The sequence below is a fragment of the Somniosus microcephalus genome, chromosome 7 (genome assembly GCF_052327205.1).
Source record: "Somniosus microcephalus isolate GS21.2 chromosome 7, FLI_Smic_1.0, whole genome shotgun sequence".
NCBI classification, from domain to species: Eukaryota; Metazoa; Chordata; class Chondrichthyes; order Squaliformes; family Somniosidae; genus Somniosus; species Somniosus microcephalus.
In genome coordinates this window covers 249,610,494-249,623,476 of record NC_140993.1, presented here as the reverse complement: position 1 = coordinate 249,623,476, position 12,983 = coordinate 249,610,494, and the positions used below count along the sequence as shown (strand labels likewise).

Genomic DNA, 12,983 nt, shown 5'->3' with positions numbered 1-12,983 from the left:
TAGTAGCTAAAATAAACGAACGTTTTCAGTTTCATTCATGGGCCTGCTACAAATTCACCTCAATACCTGGGCAGTGGAAACACTCGAGGACCATCTGAGACATGGAAGCCAAAACAAAATAAAAGTGAAAAAAAAAACTTAATATATGGTTGTCAGCATTGCCACTTTAAAATGTGTTTCATGAGGGGAAAAATAATCATATAGGATTTAAATCTTGTATCTTAAAAAAAAATTATTATGGATAAACTACCTGCATGAATATACTGGTGGACCAAAGCTATAACACGAATACCACGAAGACTTCTAAAAGGTCTTATTACACTATTTAAAAGTGCAAGGAGGTTCTACCGGTGTCTCGGCCAACATTTATCCCTTAATCACCACATGTATCTCACTGCTGTTTGTGGGACAATGCTGTGTGCAAATTGACTGCTGCATTGATAACACAACAGTAATGACTACATTGCAAAAGTAATTCATTGAAGCACTGAACTCCGATTTTGTTCTCCTTTTGGGCACTATATTGAAAAGCTGGACCTATTCATCACAGGGATATTTAAAACTAGCAGCATAGCTATGAATTGGGGGAAAAAAAATCAGACTTCTTTGCTGTGAACACAAATTTATGGTTCATTATCAGTATATTGTTTACTTTTCTGGCTCTTGAGCCTTGAAGGGTTGGCCACCCTGAGTTTTATTCAAGAACTGTCAAAGCATTAATTTGCTTGGAGAATCATTTTTACATGTGTTATACTTAATAGATACAAATTTTGAAAAATATAGTGGTGTTGGGGAGGTTATGTTTTCTAATCAAGTAGATGAATAGCAATATTTCCTTTGCCACTGTGACAATCAAGCATTCCCTGGACAGACATAACAAACTAGATGCAGCTTATATAATACTATAGCAGCACTGCATGTTGGAGCACCAAGGCACAGCACCGGGTGTGGGAGAGTCAGAGTTCCATCTCCAGTCTGCTTAACTTCAGTGGCTACAAATACAGCAGAGAGGAAACAATTGATACTGTAGGAAAATTTGCAAAGCTGTCCTGAACAACAAAACCTTACCATTCAGTTACAAAAAACCATTAGGTTTGTTATCTTATACAAGACTAAGGTTCAGGCACTATATAATGATAGCAAAGCGACCTGAAAAGTTTCAACAAAATGTTATTTGTGGTACCTGATCAAATTTCTCATCTCCTTCTCTGCCCAAGTCCTCACCATTTTTCTCGGATTTCCCTTACAGTATCCATGGCGAAATCTAGAAAAGAGATATTGCTCCTTTCAACAAAATTTGCTATGTTTAAAAAACACAACTTTAAATGCAAGTCTTTGTTACTAAAAGAGTTAGTATTTCCATCTGCATTGCATGAACTGTTTGTCAAATGAGTTTCTTAATTTTTTTTTTTTTTAAAACAACTATTAACAGTCCTGTTACTAGTTTTCATGTTTAAAACCTGCATGAAATACATTAAGAGCATTATTATGAAACAGTGAATTATGAATAAAGCTTAGGTCCTGGCTGTAATATTGGTGGCTTTAAATAGTGCATTGCATCCATAGTTATTGTAAGTAGCTTCAAGAAATACTTCACATCTAACCACTTGGATGGCACTGAAGATGATCTAGGAAGGAGAGACGAGACTTACTTGATCAGGTGGAAGGCACTGATGATAACAATTACTACATGGTCACTGAGCATGACAGACAATGTCAACGTGCAGGCTCTGTTCAAAAATCTGATAACTCTGAATTTGGAGTGTTCCCAAAACTTTTTAAACCATTGCCAATACGCTTCTACTGATTTTTTGCTTTACTTCCTGCAGTTCTATTGCTTTAATTCATGTGTTACATTTTAAGTAGTTCAATGAAGGTTGGTTTCTCCATTTGAGTTCCTTGCAAGTGGCTTCCATTTAGGAATGCGTATAACCTGCAGCATTTACTTTTGGAATTTTTTTTTGGGGGGGGGGGGGAAGAATGGGAGTGGCTACAGTAATTGAATATTTACAGTATGCAAAATAAAATTAAGATTTGTATATGCATGAATATATGCAATTCACGAATTGTTATATATGACCGAGGGGCAATATACATTCCTCCTGTTTCTACAGTTTATAAATCACATTTAAGCTAGTGTGCATATAAATTAAGAAATTTAATACAGAAAGAAAAGTACCTTTCAGAAAATCTTACCTGAATTCACCACTGACATATTTATCACGATCTTTAAAAATTAAGATTGAAGTTTTGTAGATCTTTATTGCTCTGCTTTCTCCAGTGTTTGTAGTTGCATGATATACATTTGCCTGTTAGAAATAGAGACAAAAACTGGAACAATGTAGATAACAAATAAGAGTTATGAGTTTAAAGGGTTTATAAACCTGCATTCTTTTTAAGGAGACATGCAGTGGGACTATGATTTCCCATATTTGAGCTAAATGCTAATATTTATGAGGGGGTAGTGTGCTAGTGTATCCATTTATAAAGGGAATTCATTTATTCATATGAATTTAAAAAGTTTTAAGAATTGTGTGCTTTTGGTAACAAATTTGAAACAGGTAGGCTAATTATTGATACTAAACTATATAAACCAAAAGGTCTCAGGTTTGTTTCCCAGTCTGTGCTAACCTAACTGATCTTATCTGGGGTGCTAATTTCACACAAGGTCACTACAATTGGCTTTGACACCCCTGCAAGGGAGAGATGGGAGTAGGGGATGGGTTAGGAGATTGGTAAACAATAGGAAAACAAATAGTGAAGGGCTCCTCCTGACAGCACCCACAATGCAGCAGGAGATGGGAACACTGCTGGGAAACAACAAGCTGAAAGCCAAGGAAGCAGCCACCAGTAATGCGCAGGAAGTGGAAGGAGAGAATAGGGAGGAGTGGGTGAGAAAGGGGGTGGGGGGGGCAGGGGAGTAGGGGAAAAGAGAGCAGCAGGTCAAAAGAAATGAGGGTAGGGGGCTTTAACTGTGCTGGGGCAGGGGGTGCTGAATGCAAATGCTGCCTCCATGGGGTATGGCGAGTTAATTTTGCTTCATGCAGGGGTGGTGGTGGGGGGGGGGGGGGGCGGGGGTTTGATGATGAGAGACGGGCTCCAATTCATGCAGCAGCCAATTTCATTTTGGAGGTGGGAGGGGAGAGCAGGCTGCCGACTTGTAGTAGGGAAAAGCATTCCTGTTCTAATCTAATTGTCTGTTGTGGTTTTATACATGCTTATTGTAATTATCATGGTTTATTTATTTTTAATTGTTTTTCCCGCTATCTTCTACTCTATTTTTAGGAATCCCATTAGGGCTTTTTATTTTGCTTGTTGTCAATATTTTTGGTCTTGCTCGTCAACAGTCTGTGAATTGTGAGAGTTCAATACAGTCTTAGGACTGTGCTACTCGTACTGTTGTGTTCTCTTCCTGATATTTCTGTTTTTTCTGAGTTGGCATTTGGCCACAGCCAGCCATGATTGCCGATATGCTCATTCGTAAAATTAATTTCATCACTCCTTTACCAGTTCCAACATCCTGCTTTATATTTCATTATTATTTCCTTTGTGTTTTTACAGAAACAACTTTAGATTTCTGTTCATCCTGTGTCATTCCAAAGGTGGGAATAGCTTTTCCTTTAGGTTGCCCTGTCACACAACTATGCTCACAGCACCATCTACAGGTGCATTGGCTTTGGAATGTTGAGACCACTCAAATATAGAGACAAAAAAAAGAGAAGACAGAGATACAGTAACAATAGAAAATGCTGGGAACATTCAGAAGGTCAGGCAGCATCTGCGGAGAGAGAAACAGAGTTAACAGTTCAGGTCGATAACCTTTCATCAGAACTCAGAGCTCATCGACCGGAAACATTAACTGTTTCTCTCTCCACAGATGCTGCTTGACCTGCTGAGTATTTCCAGCATTTTCTGTTTTTATTTCAGATTTCCAGCATCCACAGTATTTTGCTTTGTCGATAGATACATGTAGAATAGATATATGAATATATGTTATATATTTTTGTAATTCCACCGTATGCTCCTGCAGTACTAGTCATGGCATCCACCTGGCACATTTTTAAAAAATCAACAGATCCAAGCCAGTGATCTAATGATAAAAAGGTATAAATTCACAGTGTATATTTTATATTTATCATTTTAAAGTGATTCTCATCAGAGAGATTTACCTCCTTCCCTGTACTGATACATCCATGGATTTGTGAGATCACTCCTCTGCTCAGCATTTTAAACAGAATCATTCGCGTTCTTGGATCTAGTACCTAAGAATTAATATAACAGTAAAACTTGAGCTTTTAAAAAAACCTTTACATAAGCTGATCAGGGCATTTGCACAATGCAGACGGCACTCCCAGGTAGGGTTAGGACCTTGATTGGAATATGGACAGAAATATACCTTTTAGCCTATGACCAACATGCATTTTTCTGCCCTCATGGAGACCTACCATATCTGGTTTCTGCCTTTCTGCACACCATACCCTCTCTGCATTATATGTTATGAGGATGGAGTGTGTGCATACACGGTAATGGAAATCAGCAGGGGAGCTTCAAAGGAGTCATCCAAAAAGCAAAAAACTGCACCAGTATCTGGGTAATACTGCACACACACCCTAGAGTTCTTTCCATGGTTGGGCAACTCCAGATTCCAGGGCAGACCCCACTGCACTAAATGCAATCTCTCCAAAGACACACGCCTGTAACATTCATCATGGAGTGGCCGAGGAGGGATGCAGAAACCCCAAACAGTGGGTCTCTGCAAGACCAGAAAAGTCCATGGTATGTCATAACAGGCAAAGTACCACAAAAGAAAATCATCTAATCTTATTTTAGAGCTAGAAAATAATGCCCCAACTTTCCATTTCCTTTAATTACTCAATTTTTGAAAATAAATAATTTAACATTTGTCAGTAACCTAATTATGTACTCCAAAAAAGATAACTCTGGCTAAATTAAAAAGAATATTTGCTCATTTCATTGCTACTGCTGCTTAAAAATTACCAGACAAAATTGAATGTGGCAGATTAAAAATGTCAGATAAAATAATGATGAAGGTAATTTATCTGACCCTACATTAGATATTAAAATATGCTGACATTTCTGTACTGGAGCCCACAAACTACAGATATATGCAATACTTAAAAAGGCAATACAAAAGTTCAAACTTTTACAAATTCAAAAAATGTTAATGCTTTTGATGAGTACAAGTTTTTTTTACGTTTTCTTTAATTTTCTGAAACAAGTTACCAATGTCAAGTACGTCCTGATTAAAAGTAACATTATTTCAAATGCTTCATGTGCATCTTTAATTAGTATAACTGACTATTACCTGTTCGACAGTGGCTCGGTCAGATTTATCTTTAACTCGATACCTAAAAAACAAATGAAGAAGTTGAACCAGCTCAAATGCACTAAATTTCAGGTGACTCAAGAGTTCTAAGCAACATCCGAGGTATAACCTAACTGTGGGAAACATCACATTCAAAAAAAAATTAATGTGCACAGACTACATTAAATATAATGCTCATTAGAAAAACCTATTCGATATACACTGCCAGTGTATGTCACTTGCCACAGTCAGAATTGATTCTGGAAAGCTGATACAGTGCCATACAGAAGTCTCTCAGGAATCAAGTCTACAATGAAACATCAAATGCAATAACTAAGGAATTAATTACATTCAGATATTAAAACATGGGCATGGATTTTGCTGGAGCGGGGCATCACAAGGTGTGCCCCGTTAGTTAGGCTCGTTCGTGCATGCATGTGTAGGTTTTAACATTTTTTGCCCACAAAATTGTTGGAAGTCCGAACGAACTGATAATGGGGCAGAGGGCAACAGGGCATCTGGGACTTGGTGTACAACAAGACAACTTAACCAATGAGATGAAAGGATTGAGAAATAAACACAGGAAGGAGCGAGGAGGAGGGTGAATTAAAGTGGGTGAATTCAATGTCAAATCAGGTACAGAAAGAGAAATAAAGAAATGGAAAGATTGAATTAAGCGAAAGAGAGAAAAGAGACAAAGGAAAAGCAAGACATTTAAAAAAAATCTCCAACAATAGTTCACTACTCGAAGGAATGAGTGCATACTTATAATTGATCACTTTCTAGGCCAGAGAGGTTGATTGGCAATCATAATTATCACGTCATTAAAAGGGTATTTACGTTATTAATCACTAGACTTAACTTTGTGGTGAAATGGACAATTAATGTGCAAATACAGCAACTTCATGAAAATCACGTGGAGGTTACGGCTGAGCTGCCGTTTTCGTAAAGCTAATGGCGAGATGATGCAAATAGGGCAGCAATTCGCGGGGTATTTCTTCCTCGCCAGATGTTGCTGCCCAATTTGCGCGTTAACAACGGGGTGCGTCATCCAGACGTCGTTATTTTTTCAGCAAAATCTTGGCCGTTATCCAACCTCAATGAAAGCAGAGTTGATAAGCATTACCTAGAGACTGAACAAAATACTGGAATTCCTTACCTAACACCATCACCATAAGGACTGCAGCAGTTCAAGAGGAAGGCCTACCGTAACCTTCTCGGGGGAACTAGTGACGGCAATAAATGTGGCCATGCCAGCGATGCCCACAACCCAAGAACAAATTTTAAAAAACTCAACTGAGGTGCACCTGTCTTGCTTTTCCTCTTTTTTTCTGTGATTTTTCTCCCTTTCCCTCAAGAGCATGAACTTATTTTTGCGTTCCATTCCAAGGATACTGTGCATTACAGCCAAGCCCAACCCTGTCCTCACCCATTCACACTTCCAGCAGGAGTCACTGGACAGCAAACAGGAGTAGGAGCCCTGGCTGATTTACCCATCCTTAACCGCCTGGCATTGAGGTCAAGTGTAGCATCTCGACTGCTGCTCCAGTTGACGTCACCTAATTCACCACAGACTCAGGATCGAACCTGATAAAAGGCTTAGTTGCTCATTAGATAAACTAGTTCAGCCCCTGGTGGCTCTGTCTTTCTTTAGGTATCAATAACCATAAGGTATTAGGAATCTTTTTTCATAATTAAAACACACATCATAATGTTTGCATGTGTAAAAGCTGCTCAGAATGTGGTACTACTTAGTTTTAAGTTTCTACCATTACAGGTTTTACTTACATGTCTGTATGTTTCTGCCTTGACTTTTCAGTTACTCTGTTTATCACAGAGTCAGCAAAATTTAGTTTGTCTAAGAAAAAAAAAAGTCGAAAGATCATAAAACTATCCTTTAGATAAGACAATTCTATTCCCATCACTAAGATCGATGTTATTTTGATGATGGTAGTACAGACTGCTTTATAGCTTTCAGACACTTCTTCCTCACCCAACAACATGCACCATCCTCAATCTGAAAAGGCAGGAAAGTTACTAGGCTTCTGACAATACTACTTTGCAATTGGCCACAAGGAGGTGCATGATACTGACCCAGTTTAACTTGTCTCCGATTTCCCTCTTGCTATCCCTGCAAAGATGCATTTTGGCTTCACTTAGTGCGCTGAGATTAGAAATTCAACTTCTGGGGAAATCACAAGCATGAACTCACATCCTACCAATTTGTAGCATGGTGCATTAGCATACCAAGCTGCTCTGTTACAAGTTTTTTTTATACATAATAAATTAACAGAGGGTCAAAAACTGAAATTAAAATGCTATGCTCATTTTGTTGAACTTGAACTCAACTAGATATTCCACTTCAACTGCTGACTTTGTGGAAATTGAACTAAGCAATATAGGTAGTAAACAAAATCTTACTGCTTTAAGTGTTATAGGATTTACAAGCCTTCAATATTTGCTCGATAAATAATTTGCAGTCTACAGTTATGGAAACTCCCACTCATTTAGGCACTAAATATTCCAGATGACTTACCTGAACGTTTTAAAATACAAATTAAATCTTCGTCTTCAGTCCACTTTTATTTTTAAGTTTAACCAAACTATTTTATCCGCTTGTAACGGGCTCTGTGACATGTTACTTTCATAATAAACTTACCGAGATTAATTTTATGCTCAAACTTTCTCAGAACCTTGTTTGTAGGAGTGGACATCTTTGCTGAATTACAGGAAGTCTGTCTATTTGCCTGAAAGGACACAACATTGCAGCAGAAACTATGAGTCACATGTTTTGTCATGGACTTAAAATGAATTAAATTAGACTTCAGTAATACAGGTATATATGTTAATATTAAGAAACTATAACTACAAAACATAAGAAAAAATGCCTGTTAATAAAATTTCCATTTACAAAATTAATGCAAGAAAAATACTAATCGGCATCTACTACTATAGGAGATTTTTAAAAAGAGATGTCTAGTTAACTTTTTTAACAACTAAAGTTGGAATACATATTGGGGCAGAAATTCGGATCGGGGGCTTGCCGCGCGTGCAAGCCCCCGATCTGCACTTACCCGACGCGCCTGCCATTCACCTCCAGGGACGCCTGGAATTCCTTTTTGAAAGAGAAGAATCCCGGGCAGCGTCTGATGTCATGCCGCCCAGGAGTGCAGCCAGCGCGAAGCCTGGAGCGCGCTGTGCAACTGAGACACGCCCCTTGAGGTCTCAGTTTAATAGGACATGCCCCCAATGTTTCTCACAAGCTGCAAAGCATTTTTACATGCAGAGCAGCATTTTAAATAGGTTTTTGGTATTTTTATGAAGCTTTTGGTAACTTTTATAAACTTTTAAAAACATTTACATTATTTTGAAGAATCTGAAGTCGTTTTAAACAGAATTAAAGCAATTTAAAGACTTTTAAAAGCCCTGAAAGAATTTTTTTCATTCCATTTATTTATTTAGCAACATCGTCGTCATATGTGTCTTCACACTGTTCCCTTTGGGGAACTGTATGAAGTGGTGGAAGGATTTATGGCCGTGATTAACGCTCCTTCCGTGGCCGTAACCATCTTTGTACCAGCCATTAGGGTGGTCAGTCCTATGGCGGGAGGGTTTTACGGGCTCCCACAAACTATACGAGGAGGGGGGGCCACCCACACCCACGGACGCAAATATCCCACTGAATGTCAACCCAGAATTTAGAGCCGGAGCTCCGACTCCACTTGCCGGGACTGTCTGGAGCGAGGTTCGAAACCCTACCCCGTCTGGCCCAGCGGCGGGGATCCTACCGCTACGCCAAAGGCCCACTCCGATTAGCAACGTGAAATGGCTGGAATGAGCACAATTCACGGCATTAAAAGAACTCACAATTGAACTGATGATGACCTCAGCAATCTCCTCAACGAGGTGGAGGCGCAGCGCCTGCTCATCATTGGTAATGAGAAGTCCAAGGTGCCGCAAAAAGGACAGATGATAGCTTGGTTTTTTAAGTGGCAGCATAGGGCTCCAGTCACGGGGAGGGAAAAGGCGCAGGAAACGTATGGGTGTCACCTTTTGCGCTGAGTGGGCCTTTTGCGTAGCGGTAAGCATCCCCGCCGCTGGGCCAGAAGAAGTAGGGTTTCAAACCCCGCTCCAGACAGTCCCGGCAGGTGGAGTCGGAGCTCCAACTATAAATTCTGGGTGGACATCCAGCGGGATACTTGCGTCCGCGGGTGTGGGTGGGCCCCCCCCCCCCACCCCCCAAATGGGTTCTGGGAGCCCGTAAAACCCTCACGCCATAGGACTAACCACCCTAATGGCTGGTATGAAGATGGTTATGGTCACGGAATCCTTCCACCACTTCATACAGTTCCCGAAAGGGAACAGTGTGAGGATACGTACGACGATGACCTCTTGCGCAATGCACCTCCTTGGACCCTCAGTCGCAGATGCGAGGGGGCAAATCGTGCAATTGTTAAATTTTTCATTTTATTGACATGTAAAATGTTGGCCCAGTAATTCCGTTCCAAACGCGTGAGTACGGTCGGGGTACTCACGCATCTGGCCGGAGGAAATGCCGGTTTTCAGCATGCACAGCGCATGCGGGGAAAACCGGCATTTCCTGTCCTCTGAACAAAGGGGTTCAGAGGCAGAACGCGTGCGACTGCACAGGCAGCGCGTGCGCAGTAAAATTCGCCGGTTTCATTCATGCTTTCAGTGAGGTTAAGTCCTTACAACTTACACGTGAAAAAAGCATGAGTACAGTTGCTCCAGAGGCTGCGGAGGAAGATATATTTTATCGTGGAGCTTCTGAAAGGCAATATTTTTGTTTGGGAAAGGGAGGAAAGTTATTTTAAGAAATGCTGAGGTAAGTTTTAAAGTTTATTTTTGTTTTTTAAAATGGGTTTTCAGTACTGTAGGTAGAAGGAGCAATTGTGGCTATGTGAATTGAATTTGCTGTGTTTATTAAATGTGAAAATGACTGTTCTAAAATGAATAATGTAACATTTCCAACATTTTTAAGAAAGAAACTTTTCATCAGTAATATATTCTTTTAAGTAATTATGTATGTATGTCTGTATATATTCCTTTGCGTATATGTATGTATGTATATATTCCTTTACTTATGTGTATGAATGTATGTATTTAATTATGACTTTCAGAGAAAGTAACTTATTGGAAAATCATAATTAAATACATATTCATACACATAAGTAAAGGAATATATACATACATACATATACGTAAAGGAATATATACGGACATACATACATAATTACTTAAAAGAATATATTACTGATGAAAAGTTTCTTTCTAAAAATGTTGGAAATGTTACATTATTCATTTTAGAAGTCATTTTCACATTTAATAAACACAGCAAATTCAATTCACACAGCCACAATTGCTCCTTCTACCTACAGTACTGAAAACCCGTTAAAAAAAAAATTAAACTTTAAAACTTACCTCAGCATTTCTTAATAACTTTCCTCCCTTTCCCAAACAAAAATATTGCCTTTCAGAAGCTCCACGATAAAATATATCTTCCTCTGCAGCTTCTGGAACAACTTTACACATGCTTTTTTCATGTGTAAGTTGTAAGGACTTAACCTCACTGAATCCATGAATGAAATCGACGAAGTTCACTGCGCACGCGCTGTGCCTCTGAACCCCTTCGTTCAGAGGACATGAAATGCCGGTTTTCCCCGCATGCTGAAAACCGGCATTTCCTCTGGCCAGACGCGTGAGTACCCCGACCGTACTCACGCGTTTGGAACGGAATTACTGGGCCATTGCCTTATTTAAATAGCGACAAAATGCAAGGTGTGTTAACAATATGGTCAACTTAAATTCCAAAAATGTTCTTCTTTGAATGATGATTGCAAAAATTCTCATTTATGATGAGCTCTGCATCTGGAATGTAGCTATGAGCATTCAGTAACACAAAGTGCTATTGGCAAAACTGTCCTGTTTATATTGCAGGTTAATGTAATCATTGGAGATGGTAAAATCCCTCACAAAAGTGAATTTATTCATCATTCTTTAACTTTGAAAGCAGCAGAATCATTTATGTTGGCTGTTATAAATGTATGTTTTGGGACCAATTTGGCTTCCATTTCCCACTATAAACCTAATAAATTAATTTAACACAGATTGAAATTTCAAAGCATTGCATTACCTGTTGGTTGTAACTCCTGGAAGCAGCATAGCGCTTGGTGAGGTCTCCATCACAATCGTCCCAGTCCCAGTCTTCACCGTCATCACTCTCAATATATGCTTCCTCTTCATCTGGGTTGTTCAGGTGCAGACTCTTGTCTTTTTTCTCTGCCCCTCTCACTTCCTCTTGTGTTTGCTCAGGACAGCCAGCATCACTAAACAACAACAACTTGCATTGATATAGTGCCTTTAATGTAGTAAAACATCCCAAGGCGCTTCACAGGAGCGTTATCAAACAAAATCTGACCGAGCCGCGTAAGAAGTTATTGGGACAGATGACCAAAAGCTTGGTCAAAGAGGTAGGTTTTAAGGAGCATCTTAGAGAGAGGTAAAGAGGTGGAGAGGTTTGGGAGGGAATTCCAGAATTTAGGGCCTAGACTGCTGAAAGCATGGCCACCAAAGGTGGAGCGATTAAAATCGGGGACAGAATTAGAGGAGCGCAGAGCTCTCTGAGGGTTGTAGGGCTGGAGAAGGTTAAGGTGATAGGGAGGGGCGACGACAGAGAGGGATTTGAAAACAAGGATGAGAATTTTAAAATTGGGATGTTGCCAGTCCAGGAGCCAATATAGATCAACGAGCACAGGGGTGATAGGTGAACAGGACTTGGTGAGAGTTAGGATACAGGCAGCCAATGTTTCCCCCTAACATTTTTTGGGAACGAGCGGCCCCTTTAATGGGCTGCGCGGCCCAGTCAAACTTCCGCACACATGCAGTTTTTTACATTGTGAAGTCAGCTCAACAGCTGCACGGGACCTCGAGACAGCTGCACGGCCATGCAGCTTAAAGAGAACGTTGCAGGCAGTAGAGTTTTGGACGAGCTCAAGTTTATGGAGGGTGGAAGACGAGAGGCCGGCCAGGAGAGTGTTGGAATAGTCAAGTCTAGAGGAAACAATGGCATGGATGAGGGTTTCAGCAGCAGATGAGCTGAGGCAGAGGTGGAAGTCGGTGGTCTCGATAATGGTATGGATACGTGGTCAGAAGCTCATTGCAAACCATTAAACTGATAAAGACAGCAAGAATTTTCAGAAAAAAGATCAGTAGACCCAAATAAATTCCCATCAGAATATACAGTAAGTAGTCAGGATCATAACTCCAGATACAGGGAGGCATTTAAATACTAAAGGCAGATCAGAACTTTCTACAGGAAATGCCTTATTTGGATTAACTCCCATCCCAATCATAGAAGAACACATGAACACAAGAACATAAGGAATAGGAGCTGCAGTAGGCCATTTGGCCCCTTGAGTCTGCTCCGCCATTCAACAAGATCATGCCTAATCTTCTACCTCAACTCCACCTTCCCGAACTATCCCCATATCCCATTATTCCCCAAAATTTATCGACCTCTGGCTTGAATATACTCAATGACTGAGCACCCACAGCTCTCTGGGATAGAGAATTCCAAAGATTCACAACCCTTTGAGTGAAGAAATTTCTCATCTCAGTCCTAAATGGCCGACCCCTT

The 12,983-nt window shown here is 40.0% G+C and overlaps 1 protein-coding gene across 1 annotated transcript in view; it reads right to left on the bottom strand.

Moving 5' to 3' along the window:
* riok1 (RIO kinase 1 (yeast)) overlaps positions 1-12,983 on the bottom strand; it is a 33,717-nt gene that overhangs the window by 18,680 nt on the left and 2,054 nt on the right. Inside the window, exons 2-8 of the mRNA XM_085993592.1 lie at positions 11,481-11,673; positions 7,986-8,073; positions 7,115-7,184; positions 5,327-5,369; positions 4,170-4,262; positions 2,197-2,309; positions 1,184-1,264 (exon numbers count right to left, since the gene is read on the bottom strand). Coding sequence (XP_085849718.1) covers positions 1,184-1,264; positions 2,197-2,309; positions 4,170-4,262; positions 5,327-5,369; positions 7,115-7,184; positions 7,986-8,073; positions 11,481-11,673 — 681 coding nt within the window. The remainder of the gene's footprint in view (positions 1-1,183; positions 1,265-2,196; positions 2,310-4,169; positions 4,263-5,326; positions 5,370-7,114; positions 7,185-7,985; positions 8,074-11,480; positions 11,674-12,983) is intronic.